This window comes from Kogia breviceps, chromosome 2, assembly GCF_026419965.1.
Source record: "Kogia breviceps isolate mKogBre1 chromosome 2, mKogBre1 haplotype 1, whole genome shotgun sequence".
NCBI lineage: Eukaryota > Metazoa > Chordata > Mammalia > Artiodactyla > Physeteridae > Kogia > Kogia breviceps.
The window spans coordinates 147,361,068-147,388,294 of record NC_081311.1 but is presented as its reverse complement, the minus strand read 5'-3'; the positions used below and the strand labels follow the sequence as shown (position 1 = coordinate 147,388,294).

General features: G+C 36.2%; 1 protein-coding gene across 1 annotated transcript in view; it reads left to right on the top strand.

Annotated features, from left to right (window-relative positions):
- Positions 1-27,227, top strand: part of TTN (titin) — a 283,596-nt gene that overhangs the window by 149,158 nt on the left and 107,211 nt on the right. Inside the window, exons 157-190 of the mRNA XM_067026386.1 lie at positions 2,086-2,169; positions 2,281-2,364; positions 2,448-2,531; positions 2,741-2,827; positions 6,911-6,994; positions 7,106-7,189; positions 7,273-7,356; positions 7,487-7,570; positions 7,704-7,787; positions 7,917-8,000; positions 8,134-8,211; positions 8,616-8,705; positions 9,167-9,256; positions 9,528-9,605; positions 12,579-12,692; positions 14,043-14,111; positions 16,295-16,375; positions 17,276-17,335; positions 17,965-18,057; positions 18,512-18,574; positions 18,917-19,006; positions 20,803-20,853; positions 21,410-21,811; positions 21,982-22,260; positions 22,510-22,785; positions 22,940-23,079; positions 23,706-23,832; positions 23,925-24,188; positions 24,479-24,745; positions 24,887-25,150; positions 25,239-25,378; positions 25,538-25,664; positions 25,782-26,048; positions 26,173-26,439. Coding sequence (XP_066882487.1) covers positions 2,086-2,169; positions 2,281-2,364; positions 2,448-2,531; positions 2,741-2,827; positions 6,911-6,994; positions 7,106-7,189; positions 7,273-7,356; positions 7,487-7,570; positions 7,704-7,787; positions 7,917-8,000; positions 8,134-8,211; positions 8,616-8,705; positions 9,167-9,256; positions 9,528-9,605; positions 12,579-12,692; positions 14,043-14,111; positions 16,295-16,375; positions 17,276-17,335; positions 17,965-18,057; positions 18,512-18,574; positions 18,917-19,006; positions 20,803-20,853; positions 21,410-21,811; positions 21,982-22,260; positions 22,510-22,785; positions 22,940-23,079; positions 23,706-23,832; positions 23,925-24,188; positions 24,479-24,745; positions 24,887-25,150; positions 25,239-25,378; positions 25,538-25,664; positions 25,782-26,048; positions 26,173-26,439 — 4,620 coding nt within the window. The remainder of the gene's footprint in view (positions 1-2,085; positions 2,170-2,280; positions 2,365-2,447; positions 2,532-2,740; positions 2,828-6,910; positions 6,995-7,105; positions 7,190-7,272; positions 7,357-7,486; positions 7,571-7,703; positions 7,788-7,916; positions 8,001-8,133; positions 8,212-8,615; positions 8,706-9,166; positions 9,257-9,527; positions 9,606-12,578; positions 12,693-14,042; positions 14,112-16,294; positions 16,376-17,275; positions 17,336-17,964; positions 18,058-18,511; positions 18,575-18,916; positions 19,007-20,802; positions 20,854-21,409; positions 21,812-21,981; positions 22,261-22,509; positions 22,786-22,939; positions 23,080-23,705; positions 23,833-23,924; positions 24,189-24,478; positions 24,746-24,886; positions 25,151-25,238; positions 25,379-25,537; positions 25,665-25,781; positions 26,049-26,172; positions 26,440-27,227) is intronic.

Genomic DNA, 27,227 nt, shown 5'->3' with positions numbered 1-27,227 from the left:
ACCATTCAAAGAAATAAAATTACTAATATTGATAGTGCCTGAGGTGACCCAGAAAACAGCTCCCGATAATCAAGTATTCATACTGTTACCAAAGACTCAGATTTGAGGAGCAGGGAGGTCACCCAGTCTGGGACATTCCTGTAGGTGGGGTTTTGACTAAAGCTCTTCATTGTTCTTCATCACTCTGAAGTACAATGAATTCATATCTTTAAAGTGCCTGAATCACCTCAAGAAGTTGTCCCTGTAAAGGAAGTACTCATAGCTGCTCCCTCTGAAATCGAAACACCTTCCACTAAAGGTATCATTCATTCTATCTTTCCTTCCTTCATTTATTTAACAAATGCCCACTGTGTGCATGGTGCTAGGGAGCTGGGGAATAATAAACAAAGACAAGATTCGATTCCTTTCTTCAAGACTTTGTACCTCATCCAGTTCTTGAAGGAAGCACCCTTGTAGACATAAAAGTCACTTTGGTTCAGTTAATGTCATTAGTGTCTCCACTGCTCCCTTAACCTCTAAGTATAATATAATACTAATATCTTCAAAGTAGCTGAAGCTGTGCAAGAAGTTGCTCCTGAAATGAAAGTATCCGAGGATGTTCCTAAAGAGGCAGAACCTCCACCTGTGAAAGGTACCTGTCACCTCTGAACAGATACTGAAGAAATTGTCCGTCTTCGGTTCTTAAAACTATGTTTTTCTAATGTTCTTCCTAACTCCTAAATGTAAACATACTATTATCTTTAAAGCACCAGAAGCTCCACAAGAAGTTCCCTCTCAAAAGAAAATATGTGTGACTGTTCCTATCAAAACAGAAAACCCTCCTATTAAAAGTGTTCATTCAACAAATACTTCATAAGGAGGGTCTACAGGGTCATAGGACCTCCACTAGTTGCTAGAGAAGGGTGAGCCCATCTTCTCAAGGATGCTGCTAATCCCAGTCAACTTAGTTGATTGGTGGGGCAAGGGGAGAATAGGCAGAGAAGAAACTTCTAAAAAACTACATTTGCTAACATATTGTGGTTATTGTTTTCATTAATCATTTTAACTCCTAAATGTGAAATACTAATGTCTTTAAAGTGCCTGAAGCTGCTCAAGAAGCTGTTCCTGCAAAAAGAGTTCCTTCCAAAAAAAGAGAACCTCCATCAGTTAAAGGTACAAGTCCCCATGCCGTCAAGTTCAAGAAGAGATAGCTCCTGTAGTCTTGAAAATATTTTGCTGTTCCTACTGATCTTTGCAACACTAAATGTTAAAATACTGATTTCTTAAAGTGCCTGAAGCTCCCCAAGAAATTTTCCCTGAAAAGAAAACATATGTGGTTCGTCACGAAAAGACTGAAGCCCTTCCTGATGAAGGTATATGTTTCTGGAAGCTTAGACGTTTGGGAAAATGGCTTTTCCTGTATAAATGTATTTCTTGTTTGTATTGATTCCTGTAACTCCTAAACGTAAAAATATTAATGTCTTTAAAGTGCCTGAGGTGCCCGAAGAAGTTGTCTGGGAAAAGAAAGTGCATCCTCCCCAAAAGCCTGAAGTTTTATCTGTCAAAGGTACATCCTAACAGCCCCTCAGGAGGGAATAGAGAGGGCTATGGAAAGAACCACCTTGTTAGCCTTGAAAGTGCTTTTGCTGTGTAAATGTGATTCTTGTCTGTGTTGATCCTCATGACTCGAATGTAAATTTACTAATATCTTCAAAGTGCCTGAGGCTCCCAAAGAGGTTTTCCCTGAAAAGAAAGTGCCTGTGGCACCTCCTAAAAAGCACTAAGTTCCACCAGTTACAGGTATTTGTCCTCGATCCTAGGTTTAAGAAGATATAACTCATCTGCTCTTGAAAATATTTTGTTCTAGTGGTCACGTAACTCCTAAATGTAAATTTACTAATATCTCTTAAGTGCCTGAGCCTCCCAAGGAATTTCCTCCTGAAAAGAAAGCACCAGTAGCACCTCCTAAAAAGCCAGAAGTCCCACCTGTTACAGGTATTTGTCACAAAACTTAGGCCTAAAGAGGCATAGCTCTTCTGCTCTTGAAAATAATTTGTTCCAGTGGTCTCATAACTTCTAAGTGTAATTTTACTAATATCTTTTAAGTGCCCGAGGCTCCCAAGGAAGATGTCCCTGAAAAGAAGGTGCCTGTGATGCCTCCTAAAAAGCCAGAAGTCCCACCTGTTACAGGTAGCTGTCACTCACCTCAGATTTAAGAAGATAAAACTCTTCTGCTCTTGGAAACATTTTGCTCTCGTGGTCTCATAACTCCTAAATGTAATTTTACTAATGTCTCTTTAGTGCCTGAGGCTCCCAAGGAAGTTGTCCCTGAGAAGAAAGTACCTGTGATGCCTCCTAAAAAGCCAGAAGTCCCACCAGCCAAAGGTAGCCACCTCCATGTTGCTATGTTTGACACTGTCTATTTGCCTTTACTCTGGCTAATCATGAAAATACTAATTTCTTTAAAGTACCCGAGGTGCCAAAAGCAGCTGTCCCAGAAAAGAAGGTGCCTGAAGCTATTCCTCCCAAACCGGAAAGTCCTCCCCCAACAGGTAATGACAATGCTGTACATACCATGGAGAAAAATAACGGCTATTTTAGCTAGAAAAAAATTATACGTATAAATCCCAGTACATAAAGGTGATATAATTCTAAAGAAAGAAGAGTTGTCAGTAATCAAATATATCTTGGTGTATGATTGCATGATATAGTCATTCATTATTTCCACCTTTTCTAAACACAAATTACCAATATTTTTAAGTGCCTGAGGTGCCGCCAAAAGAAGCCATCCCTGAAAAGAAAGTGCCTGTGGCTCCTCCTAAAAAGCCAGAAGCTCTACCTGCTAAAGGTATTTACCCTTCTGTGTTGTTGGTCTCCTGTTTTGGGGGCTGGGAAAAAGTGTTTAGAAGTGTCTGCCAGTTTCATAAATGATACTTGCTTGGGCAAATGTGTTGTTGATATTCCCATTTTATAGTTTCAACTAATAGATACTAATATCTTCAAAGTTCCAGAAGTTCCTAAAGAAGTTGTACCTGAAAAGAAAGTGGCTGTACCCAAAAAAACAGAAGTCCCACCTGCTAAAGGTATTTATTCCCACTGCTGTGTTAAGAATATATATTGTCTGTCCTCTTCATGATTATTTTAACATATGCCTTCACTGTTCCCAAATTCTAAAAATACTGATATCTTTCAAGTACCTAAAGCTGCTCAAGAAGTTGTCCCAGAAAAGAAAGTTCCTAAGGCACCGCCCCAAAAACCAGAAGCCCCACCTGTCACAGGTACATGTTGGCCCAGACATCACTCTGTGGAAGAAATGTCTCTTGAGTTTTTGAGAATGATTTTAGTCCGTTGCTCTTCATTAACCTAACCATAAAACTACTAATATCTTTCAAGTGCCTGAAGTTCCTCAAGAAGTTGTCCCAGAAAAGAAAGTTCCTAAAACACTGCCCCCAAAACAGGAAGTCCCACCTGTCACAGGTACATGTTGGCCCAGACATCATTCTGCAGAAGAAATGTCTCTTGAGTTTTTGAGAATGATTTTAGTCTGTTGCTCTTCATTAACCTAACCATAAAACTACTAATATCTTTCAAGTGCCTGAAGTTCCTCAAGAAGTTGTCCCAGAAAAGAAAGTTCCTAAAACACTGCCCCCAAAACCGGAAGTCCCACCTGTCACAGGTACATGTTGGCCCAGACATCACTCTGAGGAATAAATGTCTCTTGAGTTTTTGAGAATGATTTTAGTCCGTTGCTCTGCATTAACCTAACCGTAAAACTACTATCTTTCAAGTGCCTGAAGTTCCTCAAGAAGTTGTCCCAGAAAAGAAAGTTCCTAAAACACTGCCCCCAAAACCGGAAGTCCCACCTGTCACAGGTACATGTTGGCCCAGACATCACTCTGAGGAATAAATGTCTCTTGAGTTTTTGAGAATGATTTTAGTCCGTTGCTCTGCATTAACCTAACCGTAAAACTACTATCTTTCAAGTGCCTGAAGTTCCTCAAGAAGTTGTCCCAGAAAAGAAAGTTCCTAAAACACTGCCCCCAAAACCGGAAGTCCCACCTGTCACAGGTATATGTTGGCCCAGACATCACTCTGAGGAATAAATGTCTCTTGAGTTTTTGAGAATGATTTTAGTCCGTTGCTCTTCATTAACCTAACCGTAAAACTACTATCTTTCAAGTGCCTGAAGTTCCTCAAGAAGTTGTCCCAGAAAAGAAAGTTCCTAAAACACTGCCCCCAAAACCGGAAGTCCCACCTGTCACAGGTACATGTTGGCCCAGACATCACTCTGTGGAAGAAATGTCTCTTGAGTTTTTGAGAATGATTTTAGTCCGTTGCTCTTCATTAACCTAACCATAAAACTACTAATATCTTTCAAGTGCCTGAAGTTCCTCAAGAAGTTGTCCCAGAAAAGAAAGTTCCTAAAACACTGCCCCCAAAACCGGAAGTCCCACCTGTCACAGGTACATGTTGGCCCAGACATCACTCTGAGGAATAAATGTCTCTTGAGTTTTTGAGAATGATTTTAGTCCGTTGCTCTGCATTAACCTAACCGTAAAACTACTATCTTTCAAGTGCCTGAAGTTCCTCAAGAAGTTGTCCCAGAAAAGAAAGTTCCTAAAACACTGCCCCCAAAACCGGAAGTCCCACCTGTCACAGGTACATGTTGGCCCAGACATCACTCTGCAGAAGAAATGTCTCTTGAGTTTTTGAGAATGATTTTAGTCTGTTGCTCTTCATTAACCTAACCGTAAAACTACTACTATCTTTCAAGTGCCTGAAGTTCCTCAAGAAGTTGTCCCAGAAAAGAAAGGTCCTAAAACACCACCCCCAAAACCGGAAGCCCCACCTGTTACAGGTACATGTTGGCCCAGATATCATTCTGCGGAAGAAATGTCTCTTGAGTTTTTGAGAATGATTTTAGTCTGTTGCTCTTCATTAACCTAACCGTAAAACTACTACTATCTTTCAAGTGCCTGAAGTTCCTCAAGAAGTTGTCCCAGAAAAGAAAGTTCCTAAAACACCACCCCCAAAACCGGAAGCCCCACCTGTCACAGGTACATGTTGGCCCAGACATCACTCTGAGGAATAAATGTCTCTTGAGTTTTTGAGAATGATTTTAGTCCGTTGCTCTGCATTAACCTAACCGTAAAACTACTAATATCTTTCAAGTGCCTGAAGTTCCTCAAGAAGTTGTCCCAGAAAAGGAAGTTCCTAAAACACTGCCCCCAAAACCGGAAGTCCCACCTGTCACAGGTACATGTTGGCCCAGACATCATTCTGCAGAAGAAATGTCTCTTGAGTTTTTGAGAATGATTTTAGTCTGTTGCTCTTCATTAACCTAACCGTAAAACTACTACTATCTTTCAAGTGCCTGAAGTTCCTCAAGAAGTTGTCCCAGAAAAGAAAGTTCCTAAGGCACCGCCCCAAAAACCGGAAGCCCCACCTGTCACAGGTACATGTTGGCCCAGACATCACTCTGAGGAATAAATGTCTCTTGAGTTTTTGAGAATGATTTTAGTCCATTGCTCTGCATTAACCTAACTGTAAAACTACTATCTTTCAAGTGCCTGAAGTTCCTCAAGAAGTTGTCCCAGAAAAGGAAGTTCCTAAAACACTGCCCCAAAAACCGGAAGTCCCACCTATCACAGGTACATGTTGGCCCAGACATCATTCTGCAGAAGAAATGTCTCTTGAGTTTTTGAGAATGATTTTAGTCCGTTGCTCTGCCTTAACCTAACCATAAAACTACTATCTTTCAAGTGCCTGAAGTTCCCAAAGAAGTTGTCCCAGAAAAGAAAGTTCCTAAAACACTGCCCCAAAAACCGGAAGTCCCACCTGTCACAGGTACATGTTGGCCCAGACATCATTCTGCAGAAGAAATGTCTCTTGAGTTTTTGAGAATGATTTTAGTCCGTTGCTCTGCATTAACCTAACCATAAAACTACTATCTTTCAAGTGCCTGAAGTTCCCAAAGAAGTTGTCCCAGAAAAGAAAGTTCCTAAGTCACCGCCCAAAAAACCGGAAGTCCCACCAGTTTCAGGTATTTTTCACCCCTGTCTTTAGTCTATAGAAGAAATGCCTCCTCTGCTCTTGGAAATACTTTTAGTCCATTGATCTCTTTAAGCTAAGCATAAAACTACTAATATCTTTTAAGTGACTGAAGTTCCTCAAGAAATTGTCCCTGAAAAGAAAGCACCAGCGGCACCTCCTAAAAAACCGGAAGCCCCACCTATTACAGGTACCTGTCATTCGCCTTAGATTTAAGAAGATAAAACTCTTCTCTTGAAAATATTGTGTTCTAGTGGTCACATAGCTACTAAATGTAAATTTACTAATATCTTTTAAGTACCTGAGGCTCCAAAAGAAGTTGTCCCCGAGAAGAAAGTACCTGTGATGCCTCCTAAAAAGCCAGAAGTCCCACCTGTTACAGGTATTTGTCATGAACCTTAGGCTTAGAAAGGCATAGCTCTTCTGCTCTTGAAAATGTTTGTTCCAGTGATCTCATTACTTCTAAGTGTAATTTTACTAATATCTCTTAAGTGCCCGAAGCTCCCAAGGAAGTTGTCCCTGAAAAGAAGGTGCCTGTGATGCCTCCTAAAAAGCCAGAAGTCCCACCTGCTAAAGGTATTTGTCACTGATCTTAGGCTTAAAAAGACATAACTCTTCGTCTCTGGAAAATATTTGTTCCAGTGATCTCATAACTCCTAAGTATAATTTACTAATATCTTTTAAGTGCCTGAGGTTCCCAAAGAAGTTGTCCCTGAAAAGAAAGCACCAGTGGCACCTCCTAAAAAGCCAGAAGTCCCACCTGTTACAGGTATTTGTCACAAAACTTAGGCCTAAAGAGGCATAGCTCTTCTGCTCTTGAAAATAATTTGTTCCAGTGGTCTCATAACCTCTAAGTGTAATTTTACTAATATCTTTTAAGTGCCCGAGGCTCCCAAGGAAGATGTCCCTGAAAAGAAGGTGCCTGTGATGCCTCCTAAAAAGCCAGAAGTCCCACCTGTTACAGGTAGCTGTCACTCACCTCAGATTTAAGAAGATAAAACTCTTCTGCTCTTGGAAACATTTTGCTCTCGTGGTCTCATAACTCCTAAATGTAATTTTACTAATGTCTCTTTAGTGCCTGAGGCTCCCAAGGAAGTTGTCCCTGAGAAGAAAGTACCTGTGATGCCTCCTAAAAAGCCAGAAGTCCCACCAGCCAAAGGTAGCCACCTCCATGTTGCTATGTTTGACACTGTCTATTTGCCTTTACTCTGGCTAATCATGAAAATACTAATCTCTTTAAAGTACCCGAGGTGCCAAAAGCAGCTGTCCCAGAAAAGAAGGTGCCTGAAGCTATTCCTCCCAAACCGGAAAGTCCTCCCCCAACAGGTAATCATGAAACTCTCCAAACCAGTATTTTTAAAAAGAAAAACTGTCTTAGTGCTGTAATAATCTTTTTGCAAAATATTTCATATACTTTAGTCAATTCTAGCATTAAAATGAGCTTGTGTCTTTAAAGTGCATGAGGAGCCTGAGGAAACTGCCCCAGAAGAGCCTCCAGCTGAAGTCGTGGAAGAGCCAGAGCCTGCTCCTCCTCCAAAAGGTACTGGCCAGCCGCTAGGTTGCCTTTGCCAATCTTAGCTCTTCTTGTCGCAAAAATTCTGGGCATTATTGGCTTTTCTCTTGTTTCTCATTCTTCTTCACTGATTCTAAAACATACATTCTAATATCTTTAGTGACTGTGCCACCTAAGAAACCTGTCCCAGAAAAGAAACCACCTGCCGTCATTGCCAAGAAACCTGAACCACCACCAGTGAAAGGTATTTCCCACTGCCACTGCTTCCTACAGAAAAATGTCTGTCGTTAAAAAGCTATGTTCTGCTGCTCAGCTTAATGATTTCCATATGTCATTGAAACTATGAGCTAAAAACGACTAATATCTTTTAAAGTGCCCGAAGTGCCCAAGGAAGTTGTTCCTGAAAAGAAAGTGCCTCCAGTGGTTCCCAAAAAACCAGAAGTCCCACCTGCTAAAGGTACTTGTAACTGTCCACTATTTAATGGAGGTGGATACAGCCTTTATCTCTTGAAAAGTGTTTTGCTCTGTGTAAATGTGATGAGCGCTTACAAGTGATTCTTCATAATGTTAAAATACCAATATCTTTTAAGTGCCTGAAGTTCCAAAAGAAGTCCTTCCAGAAAAGAAAGTAGATGTTCCCAAAAAGCCCGAAGTGCCACCAGCTAAAGGTATATGTTACTAATGAGATTCTGTAGAAAAGCACTCACTCTTGGTCTCAAAAGTCACTTACTATAGGAAACCCTTTTGTTTGTCAAACATCTTATATTAACAACTACACACATACTATACTGGATGTTTAGGGTTTTAAATGTTTTTATATAGCATCACTAAAAAACAAAAACTGGTATATCTGTTATAAGTGTTAGAAGAGTTTACTAACATGGTTTTGTTAATCTTAATAGGCTACTTTGTCTTCCCACTATGTGGATCCAAGAACAGATCACTGGCCTAATCGTGAATTTTATTCTTGGATCTCTCCCTGGGTTATTTGAACTAGATGTGAACTAGATATGGTATAAATTTCATGTACTTCTCAACTACCCAGAAGTAAAACCAACTCATATCTTTTAAGTGCCAGAGGTACCAAAGAAACCTGTCTTAGAAGAGAAACCAGTCATCCCTGTTCCTGAGAAAGTAGAGTCCCCTCCTCCAGAAGGTATAGGTAATACCATTTATGAGCTTACCACTTATGACTGTTTTTAATTTAAGCCTTGTTCCTCTTCTTTTCTAATTCAGTATCTCTTGGTCATTTTCTGTCCTTTAATTATTTGTCTTACTTCACTATTCTTAATTAGCTCCAATCTCAAATCTATTTTGGGTCATCAGTCAGTGGTATCTACACTGGCCATCATAAGCTTTTTCAACAAAGCTTCTCTAACGCACACGAAGTAGGACAGGAAAACTAATGACTATAAATAACATTAAACACCAAAAGGGCTTTCCAAGCATTCAAATCCATAGAAACAGAAATCAGTCAAACAAGATGGATTTCATCTTAACAAAAACAAGAAACGATATTAATAGAAACAAGGGGAGAAATCAAGATGACTATTGTGTGTTGTATTTTATGCATTTTAGAATATTGTTCCACACATTCAACTAAAATTAACTATATCTTTAAAGTATATGAAGAACCTGTGGAAATTGCTCCTGAAGAGGAAGAGCCAGTTCCTGTTACAGAAGAGGAGGAACCAGAAGCCCCACCTCCGGCAGGTACAAGACAGGATTCACTGAATGGGAAAATACATCATTTGATTTTTATGTCTATTATATATTTTATTTAAGGTAAAATCTGTCTTCTGTCTCCTTCCTTAACATTTGACCTCATTGGCAAGAACAAAAGTCAACTGCACACATAAAACTTTTGTCCTACAGACTTTAACAATGTGCATAGCAAAGAAATGTGTGAACTTTTTTGTTTATTCATAGCATTAAACTTTTCATTGTAATCATCTGACTCTAAAAGAAATTCCTATCTTTCAAGTGCCTGAAGAGCCCAAGAAGATTGTTCCAGAGAAGAAAGTTCCTGTCATCAAAAAAGCAGAACCTCCACCACCTAAAGGTACTTACAGTAAAATAAATATTTACTTCATTTTTGTGTGCTGTCTAAAACTTGACGTTCTTTCCTTATTTCGTATTGTGCTGTATTATGTGTTGAACTGTCATCTGTATGTTACAGTGCTGAACAGACTTGTCAAATTTATGTGTACATATTGCATTTTGCAATTTTATATTATTAAAACGCTACTAATATCTTTAAAGTACCTGAGATGGCAAAGAAAGTTGTCCCAGTGAAGAAAGTCCCAACTGTTAAGAAGCCAGAAACACCAGAAGTTAAAGGTATTCACATAATCATTGACATCATAATTTTTTTTAAAGTACTCTGATATCTTAAAGTAGAATCCAATAAGTTGTCTTCATTGTTAGGGACAAAAATGTCCTTATTTTGCTTTCATTAATTTTAATTCTGCTCTGTTAATTATAGTTTCTTTATTCTTAACATTTTTTCCATGTCTTTAAATACTCTTTTAAAAATAAAACTAATATCTTCAAAGTGTCTGAGCTGCCCAAGAAACTTGTCCCAGTAAAGAAGGAACCTGTGCCTGTTACCAAAAAACCAGAAGTCCGGCGAGAAAAAGGTACCTACCATGAAGAAAAAAATATGTATTTCTCTGAATGCTGTCGGCACATCTTAATAGTAGTTCTTAGAGCAAAAAATACTGAAGTATAAGTATATGCAAAAACAAATTTTACAGAAAAAAGGGGAAATAATGAAGACAAAGAGAGAAAATGAGACAGACAAGTAGGATAAATCCAGCCTATCCTAAGAGATAAGGCTGGATGTAAAGATGAGAGTCATATTTTGGAGTTCTTTGAATGCCAGTATAAGGCATGTACTTTAGTCTGTGGGCAATAGGAAGCTTCAGCGTTGTATAAATTAATAGGAGTTGGGCTTCAGATAACTGGCAGCAGTTCAAACTCTTAGAAAAAGATGATAATAGAAAAGAGCCACTGCAGTTACTTAAGGTCTTCAAAAATTGGACAAGATCAGTGGTGATAGAAATGGAAAAGGAGATTGGATTTAAGAGAGGGGGAGATTGAGTTGGTGTCTATTCTCAAAGCAATTAGGGAAATAGAGGAGCCCAAGATGATTGTAAGGGTTGAAGCTAAGCCATGAGGATGGTTCTTTGGGTCCCCAAACTAAATTAATATTAGAAAGAAGATAGTAAATATATTTTTCACTTTTCAAGTATGGAAGTTGGGAACGTGCATCTGGAACTTAGGAAGGAGATCAGGGCTGGAGATGTAGATCTAGAAGTTATCACCATGGAAATAAGAGTTGAGAGTGCAGGAGTGATTGCTCAAAGAATGTAGAGCCAATTTTTAAAAGCATCAAAGTAGACCAGTGGAGAACATCTACACTTAAGGGTACACAGAGGAAGAGAAATAAATGAAGAAGGCTGCAAAGACTCATTTATAAAAAAGGGTGCCTTGCCTCCAAAGCCATTTTCCCCACAGAGTCTTATAAGATGAAGTACTTTCCCATGTATTCTTTGCCTGCTCTTTGCAGTATCTTGTACACCTTCTAAATTCTTAATAGTAAACAAAATCAATATCTTTAAAGTGCCTGAAGTTCCCAAGGAAGTCATCACAGAAGAGAAAGTGTCAGTTCCTACCCCTGAAGAACCAGAAGCTCCACCTGTCCAAGGTACATGACTGCTCTATAAATCTTGGAAAGACGACAGTTGTCTTCATCATCTTGCTTTGGTTGTAGATGGATCATTTGTATTTATATGTTGTCTGTCTTATGTAATGAAATTATTGGTATTTTTGAAGTCTTCTGAAGAATATGTTATAATGTGTAACGAAGTTGATATGTTGAAACTTAGCAGTTGCAGTATTCTATTCTGAATTCAGTCTGAAATATAAAACACTGTGTTTTTTAAGTTGAAGAGTCTCCTGAAGAAATAATATATGAAGAAAGAGCATCCATAACCATTGGTAGAAAAGTGACTCCCTCTGTTGAAGGTATATATACATATATTTTTTTTTTATATAAATATAAAATTTTTTAATCTCTTGAAAACTCCTGTTAGAAATACAAAAGTATTTATAGGGTAACATTCCTTCTTGAAATTTTATATAAAAGCATTCTAGCACATGTTTGACTGCTTTGTTTTTCAAATCATTATACTTCTTTTGAAGTAGAATCTTTGATTATTCTTGATGGTAATTATAAATTCCAAAAGATACAGTTTACTGAGACAACAGTGGAATAATTGTATTGGATCCTCAAATGATAACCCAACGTCAGATATTAAAAGTCATCTCATTTGCCATCAACATACATCAGATAGTAGAAAGCTTGAGTATAAGAAAATAGAAATCTTACCTCTTTTTCTATGTAGGTGAATTTGTGTATTTTTGTTTTTGTGACTGTCATCTTTGCATCTATGTGAAATTTCTATGAGTCTTTGTGAAGAACTTTATATTACAGTCTTTTATCCTTTGTCAACATTCTTTAAAGAACGTGAAATTGCAAAGTATGTTAAGCCTGAAGAACCTGAACCTGAACCACAGCCAGAAGAAATACCAGTACAAGGTATTCAGTTAATTGGGCTTAAGTCTTCATCACCATATTCTTCATCTGATACATATGTGTTTTGCGTTGTTCTACGTGTACAGTACGTCTCTTTGCACCTGTATGTAAGATATTCTGTTTTAAATGTGCATCTCAGTCTTACATATTCATGTCATTTGTACTATTTATTTCACATCAATGTGGCTTATATGGATGCTTCCTTTGTTGTTTTTATTAGCTCCTGTGCTGTATTTCTCATTATCTATATACAGTGTTGATATTCTTATATTTTATGCTGGACACTTTTACAGTTTATGTTGGATACCAATAATATGTATCCAAAAAAGCAAACTTTTTACTTCATAAATATACTAAAATTTCTACTGAATATACGTATATCCACATACAAATTAACAGATTCATATACTAATACTACTGAAATACTCTTTTAAGAACCTGAACCTGAAAAGAAGGTTATTGAGAAACCAAAACTCAAACCAAGGCCCCCAGCTCCTCCTCCAGCTCCACCTAAGGAAGACCTGAAGGGGAAAATATTCCAGCTTAAAGGTATAAAATGCCACTTCCAAAGTTTTATTAACCTGCTCCAAACTTCTATCCAGACATCTGAAGTGGTACTTGCAAGAAATGTATTTTTAAAATATGTACTTTTGGACATGATCAAACTGTGGGAATTCCATAGAGACCTGTGTTTTATGCTGCCCTGGGTGCCTTGTTGGGCCATGCCTGCTGCCCCAAGAGTCAGAAAGTGCACCATTGTTAGCTTCATCCTGGCCATCTCAATGCAGGGGCTGTCCAACTAACTTTCTCATGCAGAGTGGGGTGAAAGGATTTTCTGATTTCAAAGCATGGTTGCTATGCATATCTTTGGGATCTTGTGCATGTGGAATGTAGAAGAAAACTCTTCAAGATATTTTTAATATTGCAGTAGCAAATTTATACAAAAGCCAAAACTTTGTTCTTAAAGAATGACATATGCTTTAAAATATACCATAGATAATATATTTATGGCATCCAATAGCTGATGTGTTCATAAACCATGAAAGGAAGGTATATGAACGCTCTGGCACTGCTTCCCCATTTTTTTTTTTTTTTTTTTTTTGTAACTTAATAAAAACCCAGTTGCGTTCCGTGGTTGTCCTCACCATAGCTAGAAAGAGCGGTTATGGATACATTTGATATCCAGCATCTCTTTCCATTGTTAAACTTCCTTTCATTCTCTTTGCATTTAGGTTTTTCTTTCAATTGATTCAACATGACTTAATTTTTTTAAATAGCACCTTTAAAAGCTGAAATAAACTAGCAAAATCATATTATTCTTTTTATTTTAACAAAATGTTGTCTTATTTGTGGTGTCATGAGATTTCCCAATCTAAAATAATCTAGATATAATCTTAGGTGAGCAATTTTCTCATACTCACCTACACATGTACACAAAGCCAGAATTTTCCATGGTAAGACTTCTTTCTTGCCTCTCTACAACCCTCTTGGCCTGTAGGGAAAGCTTCTGGCATTTTTAATCGACATAGAAAAAGTGATCACTTCTTAAAAGGCTACACATTTGTTGATTAATATATTCCATGAGGATACACACTTAAATACATTTCCCTTCATGTAAAATTTATATGCAAAGGAAGATTTCTTCCTCCTACAAAGAACAAAAATTATCTTCCTTCTCAGCCAGACTTTAACTTACTACTCAGGTTTGGAGTAAAACTGCAATCTGTTTTCATGGTTTGAATGCTTCTTGTATGTTCTTCAGTGGCTGTTCTTGGCTGTTATTAATGCTTTTGAGTTATAAGCAAAGCCTGGTTTTGATTCTTAGAGCAGGTATTTAATAATTTGCTTCAGATAAGACTAAATAAACAAATAATGAAAGTAAGATCATCTTCTTTAAAGCTGTTTCAAAGAAGAAAGTTCCTGAAAAACCTGAGGTTCTGGAAACAGTGGAACTTACACCTCGGAAAGGTATTTCACAGTCTAGAAAACGCTCATATGCAGTATCCCTTCATCTGACTCCTTGCTCTTCCTGCTTTCTAGAATGTTCTTCTTCTTTCCTTTTTTAAAATAATCAGAGTAGTCTCATTGATATCTTGTACTTTTGTAGCTTTTATGGTCCTGATTCATGAGTATTGCTTTCTTTGTCTCCCATCAATTTCATACCTTCCTGACTAGATGTTTTTTTCTTTGTCTCTCTACATATGTCTTCTTGCTTTTTCCTAAACTCAAAAATATTAAATTTTACTGGTTAGCTGACATTAACATCGGTACACATCTTAGATTAAAATGCTTTGCAATTTCACCTGAACAACAACATTTTAGCCAGTGTTATAAGCACTAAAAATAAGTCCTGTTCTCCTTCTATACTATTAAGGTGATTCATAGGGATTTCCTTGTGGCTTTCCTATCTCTCTTTTTTCATGGACTCCAAGACATTCTTTCAGGTGTACAGATCTCATGTTGTAGGGAAATTTCATTATCACTGCAGGTCATTTTTTCAAAATTTATTTCTCTTTAAACAATATTTTTCCCTATCTAATCTTAGACCCTACAGAAAAATAAATGAATCATAAAACATCTATTAAAAATAAAATTGTGAATTTTTCCAGTAAGTATGGTAGGTAAAAGTGTTCTGTTTAAGTAATTAACACATCCAGACTCATAAGTTGAATCTGTTCTTGTTTCACTCTGGAATTTTGGAAAAATCACCCATCTGAATGTACATTTCCTGATTTATAAAATGGAGATTACAAAATAATATTACTATGGATGTTAACCAGTAAAGGATTATTACAAAGCTGTGTAAATATTAAAATGACATGTAATGACATATAATGACTTTAAAAGTAATAACTACAATGGAGTGTTCTACACCTGAGTCTCATATGTCAGTAAGATTTTTAAAATAAAATAATAATATGGAAAAACAAATACAAAGATATATTTTCACTATATCCATTAAATAAGAAAAGGATATTATGCCATTCCAACTTACGTTAATTAAATGCATGGGCATCTCCAGTTTGATCAATGAAAATGGTTTACATTACGAATATTGGTAACTTGAAAATAGTATCGAAGGCGAGCACAATTTATCATGGATAAAAAAATTTAATGTTTAACTGTGAAATTTTACTTAAAATATCAGTACTTGACAGAAAAAAGTCATTATTTAAAATGAAATATTTACATATTTGCCTTCTTCATGTTTAAAATTTGAAGTAAGAGACTTAGGCATGGCTGTGTTTTCACATAAAACAAAAACTTTTTAATGAATTGCAAATGTCTTTTTTAAAGCACCAAATGGGAAATTTAAAAATAACTAAGAATTCAGATTGTAGGTGTGTGAGCAAATATAATGTTACATGATACAAATAAATAATGCTTTAAATTAGATTTTAATTGACACTAGTAGAGAGGTAAAATGGTTCAGTAATCAGTAAGTGTTTCTCTCTTTTTTTTTCCCATTCAAAACCATTAGGGCTATGGTAGTAATAGGAGGCTGCTGTATATAGTATCATCTGCCACGCTTGATATTCACTAAAGATGAGATTAATTTGGAATTCCTTGAGTCCGTTTTAGTTTAAATTCAAGAACATTTTCTTATTCATTAAAATAAGCTCTAACACCAGCTTTCAAATTCTATAGTTCTATAATTTTAGGTTAGTATTAGTTCAAAAAGGGGACCTTAAGAAAGGATGCTACTTAAGAAACTTATCAAACTCCAGATACTTTGGGTTTCTTCTCTCATCAGTGGAGAAAATTGAATAATGTCACTAACACCTACTATAGTTGATGGTCAAGGAGATATCAAAGTAGATTTGGGCAATCTACAATTGCAGATTGGGGCAAAGATGCTGTCAAGAACCTTGTATTTGGTGAAAGTTTCATAAAGTCAACATAGACACTTTTAAGATGAATGAATATATTTGCCTGTAGTTAATGCAATTGAATTTCATCACAAGGTTATATAGATGTTTGCAGAGGAAACAACTTGAAGTGTATTCTTTGCTTTCAAATTCTGTGATATTTATATGTAACAAAAATTATTACTTATACAGTAGTTACTAGTTTTGAAAGAGACATTTTTCTTGCTGAAATTTACTTTTTATATGAATTCACTTCAAAATTTAAAATAATATTCTTTTAAGTGCTTGGAGGTGAAAAGAAAGTTCGCAAATTACTTCCTGAACCTAAACCTCAACCAAAGGAAGAAGCTGTTCTCAAAAGCGGTATAGTATTTTTCAACTGTTATATCAGCTTCAAATACACACACAAAAAGGACATGAAAGCTTACAAAGTGTTTCTGTCCTTTGGTTTTCTTTTAATTAGATTCCCAATTTATCAAAATTCATTTGTAGTTGTATTGAAAATTAAATGTGATCATTTCCATCTTTTTAAAAGAAGACAAATTTTGTGAGCAGAGTATCTTGAAATTTACAACATTAATAGACATGACTAAATTGATAATATTCTAAACTAATGACCATAGCTGCCATTTTCATAATCAAATTATGTAGTAAAATACACTAAACCTCTTAAATACTCTAAATTACACCAAACTATTTAAGCCTAAACTCAGCATTCAGTTTTAAAAAGTGTAACACAGGATTACCACAACTAATAAATAACATTTCTAAAAACTGAACTTTTTTTTGACTAATAAAATATTAAAGAATTAGAAACAAGATATTTGAATGAAGAATCAAATTCTAACTTTTTCTTCACATAGAATTACTTATTTCTAGGCTACATTTCTTTGGCCATCTCCACTTCAGTAAACTTTATACTTATTTAAATGCTTCTTTTCTCATTAAATTATGACATTGGATTGTGATTAGAATTTGTTGCTATTCAAATTATTCATTTTGTGTTTGGGTCATTTCTACCAGGGATTTATCTCTGAACAGACTATCTACATAGATATAAAGTGACTCTGAGTGTTGTTTTAATTAACGTAACAACCTTTGATTTTTTTTTAAGCATTTTAGTTGTAAATACCAAGTTCCCCGATGCACTAGGTTGCATGCTTTTCACTTTCCTTGCTTTGTACATTATTTGCATTTGTCAAATTTATTCAACATCTTCATTTGTTTGTCTTGGTTTACATATAAATCTTTCTGTCTTTTAAGTTCTAAGAAAGAGACCTGAAGAAGAACCTAAAGAAGTAGAAAAAATTAAAAAACCTGCAGGTAGGAATCTCAGTAACAATTTGTGAAATTATCTTTTAACAAAATTGACATTTAACAAAACGTTTATCTTGTAAACATAAATGGAGTTAAATATAAATGTAGCTTCATATTTCATCTGTCACATAGTCTATGTTTTCAATTGTCTGCTTTCTGTTTAAATATTTTTCTAGTACTCAAATACATTCATGCATTTCCCTGCACTTCATTATTATTATTATTATTATTTTGCCACTTAAGTTTTCCAGTAGAAACAGTTGTGAAATAATCAAGATGGCTGCAAAATAACTTCATGGGAGGGTGTCAGAAATGTTTCATAAAATTTGGAGGCTTTTAAGTGGGCTGATTTTTATCATTCGCCTAGTCACAAAGAGTATATTTGGAACTATTTCAAAGTGATTTAGAAAGGGAGAGATAATGGAGTTGGGAGGCAAGTATAGGTGAAATGAAAGAAAAATAAATTGAAGCAGAGTCAAGAAGAGAAAATAGAAATTAATTGATAGAATATAAGTGTTTTTTTAAGCCATCAATAGAGCTTTTGAAAAAAGTTTGATCTGATTATTTCAGATCAGTTGATTTTGAAGCATTCAAATCCTAAAATAACACTAGAAAATCATCTTATTATCTTAAAGTGCCAGAACCACCTCCAAAAGCTGTTGAAGAGGTTGAAGCACCTGCAGCTCCTGTTACCAAAAGGGAAAGGAAAGTTCCTGAACCAGCAAAAGGTACAAACTTCCTGGCATTTTCTTAGTTGTCTCTAAAAATACAAATATGCGTCAATTAAAATATCATTACACTGGCATTAAGATTTGAACACATGACCTTGATCTGCTCATCTCATCCAGCTTAATTTTCTTTACCATTTCACTCTCATGTGCAATTGCCTCATGTCCACCCATTTGTTAAATAAATTACTAAGTTTTAAAAACTAAAACAATTGTATTTATGGGCAATGAGATGAAAAACAATATTAGAACCAGTAAAACTGCCTTACTATATTTTCCAAGTATTTTGTTTAAAATGCAAAATAAACTTGGAGTGAGTATTTGATTTGGGGACTATATGTGTACAAATTCTAATACCTTCCAAGATATGTTAAACATGCGCAATTTTGGTTTGACTTTGTGAAAAACTTCAAAAATGCTGTGAAAATCTGCTTATTACTGTGAATTGTTTTAGTGCCTGAAATTAAGCCAGCAATACCTCTCCCTGCACCTGAACCAAAACCAAAGCCTGAACCAGGTAAGCAAGCTTATCCTCAATGTTGACAGCATATTCCTTCATGTTTCACACAATTAATGTGTAGCTAATAAGAAAAAGGGAGTAAAGTCCGCATGCATCAAATGATTTCTAATGTCCCAATGTATTATTAGATTATATTGCTATATTTTATTTAATATGTTACATATATTCAAATATTTTATTATATTGTATATAGATTTTATTATAGTTAGAATATATTGTTCTCTGAAAAACCAGTTATTAGGAGATTTTAAAGTTACATCAGAGAAGGCAAATAGGCCACCAAATTATGTTTTTGGAAGTGACAAAGGATACATTAATGCAATGGATATCTTTCTACAGAAGTGAAAATAATCAAACCACCTCCTTTGGAGCCCACACCAGCCCCTATCGCTGCCCCAGTGACGGTGCCAGTCGTTGGAGAGAAAGCAGGTACTTATTCTGTGGTTTTCTTTTAGTTTGTTTGTTTTGATGGCTTAACAAAAACTTCATTAAAAATCAAGCTCTCTTTTTGTTGAAACATAGGCATCATTTCAATTGTGGGAGCTTATATAAATTCTCAATTAAATTTTCTTCATCTGCTACTCTATAGCAACCTAATCTCTCACCCATGGCTGCATATTGTATTTCAATTGGAATGTACATTCCTGCAAAACACCATTTCTTTATATGCTTTTGAGATTAAGTAATGAATATGTTCAGTGCTGATGAAAATTAAGATGTACAGATACTCTCTAAGGACATACATATAGGAATCCCACGGAGATTCAAATTTCCCATGTGCCCTGCAGGAATCATTTCTCATTTTTTAAAAAGATTGCATTTTGGGATAATGAAAAAGTTCTGGAAATGGATAGTGTTGATAGTTGCATAATATTGTGAATGTACTTAATGCAACTGAATTAAGTTGCATTAAAAATGGTTAAAATGGTAAATTTTATGGTTAAAATGGCAAATTTTATGTTAGGTATATTTTCACAATGAACAGGAAAAAAAAGGACTGCATAGTTCAGCCTTTAAATCTATATAAGAATTTAGATCAATAATAATTTTCTTAAATGTACTAACTCAGTGGTACAGCTATCTCAGCTACAAACAAAATACTTACTAGTTGTACATGAACTATTAGTAGTTCATCACTTAGGTGATAATCTCAAAACCAAAAATGATTTGACATGTATTGATCATTGATAAATATACGTCCCAACTATTTGCTCTTTGGCTACTTCCTTCATCTCTTTAAATTTTAATTTCCTAGTCTGTAAAATCAGAATAATAACTATAACTACCTACTAGGATTGTTGTGAGGATTAAATATATGCAAAACACTTAGCACACTGCTTGGTACATAGTAAGCCCTATAGAAATATTTGGGTTTTTATTGTGTTTAATAACATGAGACAATATACTATGTTATTCTGGCTGTAGTTTAATTTTAATATTTATATTAACATATTTTGTCACTGATATTTATGGTTTGGGCATTATTCTTTTAAGCGTCTATGATTTCTATGTGATAACTTTTATTACTTCAGAAAAAGATGATAACTGCCATTGACATAATTAAGTATGTGTAAAAATACAACTTTTCTCACATCCCCAAGGCCTGACACTAGGGAATTGATTCTACAGTTTATACTGCCCCTGAGCGAACTGAATTAAACTCTAAGTGTTGGAACTGTCTTGGTTCTGCCTTAGTTCATTGTCTAATTAAGGTAAATCTTCAAAGGAATCCGTGCATTTGTAGAACAAAGACCCTTTCTTTTCCCTTAGTCTTCTCTGGATTTATCTGCCCAACTTAATAAAGTCCTTTAGTAATTTCTGGGCCATTTCCCTTTTGCCTACATTGATTCCTTGTTGACAAAAACGTGTTTCCTTGGTTCGCATAACCAGCACATACATAAACATATAAAATACTTTACATAGCTAGGCAAGAATAAAACTTTTTCACAAGGAAAGAGTAAGCCTTCCAGAAACGGGAGAAGAATTACTTGCTGAAAGTAATTTTTTAATCCTAAAAACATTGGCAATTTAGCTTGGTCACATCATTCTCAGAATATACCTTCTTGGAAATATCCAAATCTTCTCCATGGAAGTCATATAAATCTAATTTTTTCTTTATGCATTAATATTTATAATAAAGAGCATGACTCATCCCATGTGGTTTACTATTACACATGAAATAAGTCTGAAAATTGTTTAAATGCTGAGTTTTATTTTTATTTCAGGAGCCAAAGCACCGAAAGAGGAGGCTGCCAAGCCAAAAGTTCCCATCACAGGTAAGATTCATTTCCCTGAACCTGAATTGTAACCTTTCACTCTGGGAGACTTTACATTCAGGGCAACTTTCTATACGAGGGGGAAAAAAATTCAAAATTTACATCAATCTTTATGACTTCTAATTGATTCTGCAAAAACTAGTATATCTTCTGATATTGCAACTAATATACCTCTAATATTATTCAAGTGGGTAATACATATATAAAATGTATACTTTAGCATAATAAACCCTATAAGCTCCTAGTTTCATTCTTCATAAACATATTTATACCTGACAGATAAAATACTTAGACGCTAATCTGGACATTATATATTTGGCTTTAAAACTTGAGAAAATGAAGAGCATTTATTATTCATGGATTCCTTATGCCACCTCATTTTCTTTCTGAAAGAAAGCAGGATAACTTCAATTGACCTTTCAGTTGCCTAGTCTTTAATTTTCTCTTCTTGTCTTCTGGTCGCCCTATCACTGGTTTCATCCAGCAGACAGCCAGATATGCACTTTCTGACCCTTATGGAAATGCCAATTCAACCTTTAATTTTATTTTGAATTAGGTCTAGCCAAAAAGACTCCTTCACCAATAGAAGCTGAAAGGAAAAGGTTAAGACCAGGAAGTGGTGGAGAGAAACCCCCTGCCGAAGCTCCGTTCACCTACCAGCTGAAGGCTGTGCCACTGAAGTTTGTGAAAGAAATCAAAGACATTGTCTTGACTGAAGCAGAGTCAGTTGGCGCTTCTGCAATCTTTGAGTGTTTAGTCTCCCCCTCCACTGCAGTTACAAGCTGGATGAAAGATGGTAGCAATATCCGTGAGAGCCCAAAGCACAGATTCATCGCTGATGGGAAAGACAGAAAGCTGCATATCATTGATGTTCATCTTTCTGATGCTGGCGAATACACCTGTGTTCTACGTCTGGGAAATAAGGAAAAGACCTCCACTGCGAAACTGATTGTCGAAGGTAATTTCCAGTCTTATGAATATGGTCTGTAAACTTTCATACAGTAAACCTCAATAGCAACTTTTACTGTCATTTTAGACAAAACCTCTTATTTCCAAGTTGTATTTCATTGAAAATATTGTACGTATTGAAAAGTCTCTGCAGATTCTTAATACCACAATTCTCCACAGAACTTCCTGTGCGTTTCGTAAAAACGCTTGAAGAGGAAGTCACAGTGGTCAAAGGACAGCCATTGTACTTGAGCTGCGAGTTAAATAAAGAACGTGATGTGGTCTGGAGGAAGGATGGCAAGATTGTGGTGGAGAGACCTGGCAAAATTGTACCCGGCATCATTGGCTTGATGCGGGCCCTGACCATCAATGACGCAGATGACTTCGATGCAGGGACATACACAGTGACTGTGGAAAATGCCAACAACCTGGAGTGCTCATCCTGCGTGAAAGTAGTAGGTTAGTATACTTTGCTGGGAAATTTAGTTCTACTTATTATTATATTAAGAAAAGAGAAGAGAGAATTTTATTTCCCAGTATCAGGATATCAGTAGTCTTATACCTTATCTAAGAGGGGGAATATCAAATCATAGCAGATTAATCATGTCCAGTTTTGAGAATTTTTTCCTATTTCTGAAATTTACTAAGGAAGTTATTTATATTACTTGTTCAGATCATAATTATCTTTCTGACCTCACTGTCATACAGAAGTCATTAGAGACTGGCTGGTGAAACCCATCCGAGATCAGCATGTGAAACCCAAGGGGACAGCTGTTTTCACCTGTGTCATAGCAAAGGATACTCCAAACATTAAGTGGTTCAAAGGATATGATGAAATCCCCTCGGAACAAACTGATAAGACTGAGATAGTAAAAGATGGAAAACTTATACACCTCAAAATTAAGAATGCTATGCCAGAAGATATTGATGAATATGCAGTGGAAATTGAAGGGAAAAGATACTCTGCAAAGCTGACACTTGGAGGTATAAAAATCTTACCTTTTATTCTCAAAGATAAGTTTTGTATATGTGCCTGAGGCAAAACAATGTACACACACACACACACACACACACACACACACAAAATCATCTTTAGGTTGTTGAAAGCCTTATGGTATTTCATCCTTTACCAATACAGATCGTGAAGTTGAATTGCTTAAACCAATAGAGGATGTTACCATTTATGAGAAAGAAAGTGCAAGCTTTGATGCAGAAATCTCAGAGGCAGACATTCCTGGAGAGTGGAAACTGAAGGGAGAACTTCTAAGACCCTCACCTGTGAGTAATTTCTAATTTTAAGTTGTTAGTCGTATACACAAATGAACCTATCTACAAAACAGAAACAGACTTGCAGACATAGAGAACAGACTTGCCAAGGGGGAGGCAAGATTGGGGAGGAATGGATTGGGAGTTTGGCATTAGCAGATACAAACTGTTACATATAGAATGGTTAAACAACAAGGTCCTACTGTATAGCACAGGGAACTATATTCAATATCCTGTGATAAACCAGAATGGAAAAGAACATTAAAAAATGTGTACATATGTATAACTGAATCACTTTGCTGTACAGCAGAAACTAACACAACATTGTAAATCAACTCTACATCAATAAAAAAAAATAAGTTGTTAGTCATATAAAATAACTACATTCTATAATCAGGTTTGACATTCAGATTTGGTTCAGTAATGATGGAGTTTCTTCCAGCTTCTGAAGTCTCAGAGAGGGGAAGAAATTTAATGCATTATCTGTGGACAGCTCAGCAATTTTTAAAAAATTTTATGACAAGACACTTTTCCTTATTTTTATTAGTAGTATTACAGTTATTTTTATGACTCTGTAGAAATCTGTATCTGAAACATTTTATCTCATTCAAATGCTAACTAAAACTGCCATTTTTCAGACGTGTGAAATCAAGGCAGATGGTGGAAAACGCTTCTTGACTTTGCACAAAGTCAAACTGGACCAGGCCGGTGAAGTTCTTTACCAGGCACTTAATGCAGTCACGACTGCCATCCTGACAGTAAAAGGTATTGGCCTTTAGAACTCGCGGAGTGTGCTCACCTTCATCTTATAGTCCTCTGCATTCTGAAAAACCTCACTCTTAATGTTTGATTTTCAGAAATCGAGCTTGACTTTGCCGTGCCCCTGAAGGATGTCACGGTCCCAGAAAAGCGACAGGCTCGATTTGAATGTGTCCTCACTAGAGAGGCAAATGTTATATGGTCTAAAGGACCTGATATAATCAAGTCATCTGACAAGTTTGATATCATTACCGATGGAAAGAAACACATTCTTGTCATCAATAATTCTCAGTTTGACGATGAAGGGGTCTATACTGCTGAAGTGGAGGGCAAGAAGACCTCAGCACGATTATTTGTTACAGGTGAGAGCTGGTGCGATCTGCCTCTAACATCCCATAGTTAGGCACGTGAATATCTGACTTTAAAGACAGAACATCAGGTTCTAACAGCTGTAAGTGACCATCGGCCCCATGACTTTATTTTCACATTGCCATCAAAACAACCCCCTTAATTTTTTTTTAATGGAGGATTGCTCCATTTGAAAAGGTGACTCAATAAATGCCATGTGAAACAGATTCTTTCTACCAGACCGATTAGAGTGGAATATTTCTGAACCAAATTGTATTTCTGAGCATATTACTTTGCATTGCAGGTATAAGATTGAAATTCATATCACCTCTTGAAGATCAAACAGTGAAAGAAGGTGAAACAGCAACTTTTGTCTGTGAACTTTCTCATGAAAAAATGCACGTAGTCTGGTTCAAAAATGATGCCAAACTCCACACAAGCAGAACTGTACTCATCTCATCAGAGGGCAAGCTTCACAAGCTGGAAATGAGAGAAGTGACACTGGATGATATATCCCAGATCAAAGCTCAGGTTAAGGACCTGAGCTCCACAGCAAATCTGAAGGTCTTAGGTAAATGTGACCAACTATAACCAGAGAGCCAGTTTTTGGATGGTGGGAGTGGGTAATAGTTAAAACATTTTGCAACCTGTAACTCTTTAGTTACCTTTCATTTTCACGTTCTTCTGATTATCTGCTGAATGTCTTTTACAGAGGCCGATCCCTACTTCACTATGAAATTACATGATAAGACTGGAGTCGAGAAGGATGAGATTATTCTGAAGTGTGAAGTGAGCAAAGATGTGCCAGTGAAATGGTTTAAAGACGGGGAAGAGATTCTACCTTCACCCAAGTACTCTATCAAGGCAGATGACCTGCGCCGCATCTTAAAAATCAAAAAGGCAAAACTGAAAGACAAAGGCGAATACACGTGTGACTGTGGCACAGACAAGACAAAAGCAAATGTCACTGTTGAGGGTGAGTTGCGTCAAATTTTTAAATGTACCCTATCTGAACCTGCAGTTTATTTGTTCAGTCATTCAAACAAGAGTCTGTATAATTTCAGCCCAACTAATAAAAGTGGAAAAACCTCTGTATGGAGTAGAAGTGTTTGTGGGTGAAACAGCTCGCTTTGAAATCGAACTTTCTGAACCAGATCTCCATGGCCAGTGGAAATTAAAAGGAGAGCCTTTAACTGCTTCCCCTGTAAGTCACAATGATCTGATCACACAGGCGGGAGGCTTGCTTGGTTGTTGGTGAAAAACGATACATTTCTGGTATGAAACCTCTTGATTATTTGTAGGAATAACCAGTGATGAAAATGATGTTCTCCTTTCTCTTTCCTCCTAACCTCACTCCAAACAGGACTGTGAAATCATTGAAGATGGGAAGAAGCATATTCTGGTCCTTTATAACTGCCAGCTGGATATGACAGGCGAGGTCTCCTTCCAAGCCGCCAACGCTAAATCTGCAGCCAATCTGAAAGTGAAAGGTACACTCCACCTGCCAGCCACCCTTCTGTCTTTTCTTTGCCAGGCTTCCTTATGGGACCCAGAACTGACGGATGGAATCATATTCTGGCTTCACTCACACCCTCTCCTTTTTTCAGAATTGCCACTTATCTTCATCACGCCTCTCAGTGATGTTAAAGTCTTTGAGAAAGATGAGGCTAAGTTTGAGTGTGAAGTATCCAGAGAGCCCAAAACATACCGTTGGCTGAAAGGAACCCAGAAAATCACAGGCGATGACAAAACTGAGCTTCTTAAGGATGGCACTAGGCATTCGCTGGTGATCAGATCTGCTGCTTTTGAAGATGAAGCAAAATACATATTTGAAGCTGAAGATAAGCACACAAGTGGCAAACTGATCATTGAAGGTAAACAGTTTTATCAGATAGGCCAACTTTGATTACTTTTTTTTCTTTTGCTTTTATATATCCTCCTTTAAGGACTGGAATTAATAAGGGTTTTTTTTGTTTTGTTTTGTTTTTTCCTTGATAGGAATCCGACTCAAATTCCTCACCCCACTCAAGGATGTAACAGCCAAAGAGAGAGAAAGTGCTGTGTTTACTGTGGAGCTGTCCCATGATAACATTCGTGTTCGCTGGTTCAAGAACGACCAGCGCCTGCATACCAGCAAGTTGGTCTCAATGCATGATGAAGGGAAAACCCATTCCATCACATTCAAAGACCTCTCTGTTGATGACACCTCTCAAATTAAAGTAGAAGCTATGGAGTTAAGTTCAGAAGCCAAACTCACTGTGCTAGGTAGGTGCGCTTTTTTTCAATTTAATTTGACTACATTCAATTCATCAGAAATTTGTGGAGTATCTACTATATAAAATTCTTTCAAGGGTTATATTGCATGGAAGCAACACCTGTCCTTAAGAAATTATCACATATATTATTAGGCTTGTTTCCCAAATGTTTTTACCTAAAAATATTAGGATTTTAAAGGGATAGACTCTGGCTCACAAAATAGCCAGTTCAAATCAGAATTAAAACTCAATTAATTATTGAGCCTTGTCATGTTTAAAATAGGAATATAAATACTTCTTCTCCCCTCACTTTATCAAAATTATTTCAGAAAAATGTTTTTCAAGTCCCTAGGAATCACAGAAGTTACATTAATATAGCTCATTGTTTTTCCTGGGCCCTTAATATTAGGCAGATTATAGAGAAAGTCTAACATATATAGAAACTATCAAAGGCAAACAATTGATATAAGAAAAACTACTAATGTGAATCTGAACGCTTACAGGTAAACGAGGCATAAGAGATTTGCTAAGAAATTAAAAATTTATCTGAATAATGAAGGGACACATAATTAGGTTTGAAGCTAAATTTCATTGTATCTTTCAAACTACTGTTAATAAAATACTTCAAAATATAATATAGATGGATTAGATTTTGATAAATCCCAGGCATTGATTCTGTTTCTAACGTTTAGAGAACTTTTGAACATAAACATGTTAAATGTTTGTGGAAGCATGGTGCAATTTCTAAACATACCCAGACCTCTGTGAGCTGCCCCTTAAACTTTCCAAGAGACTGTC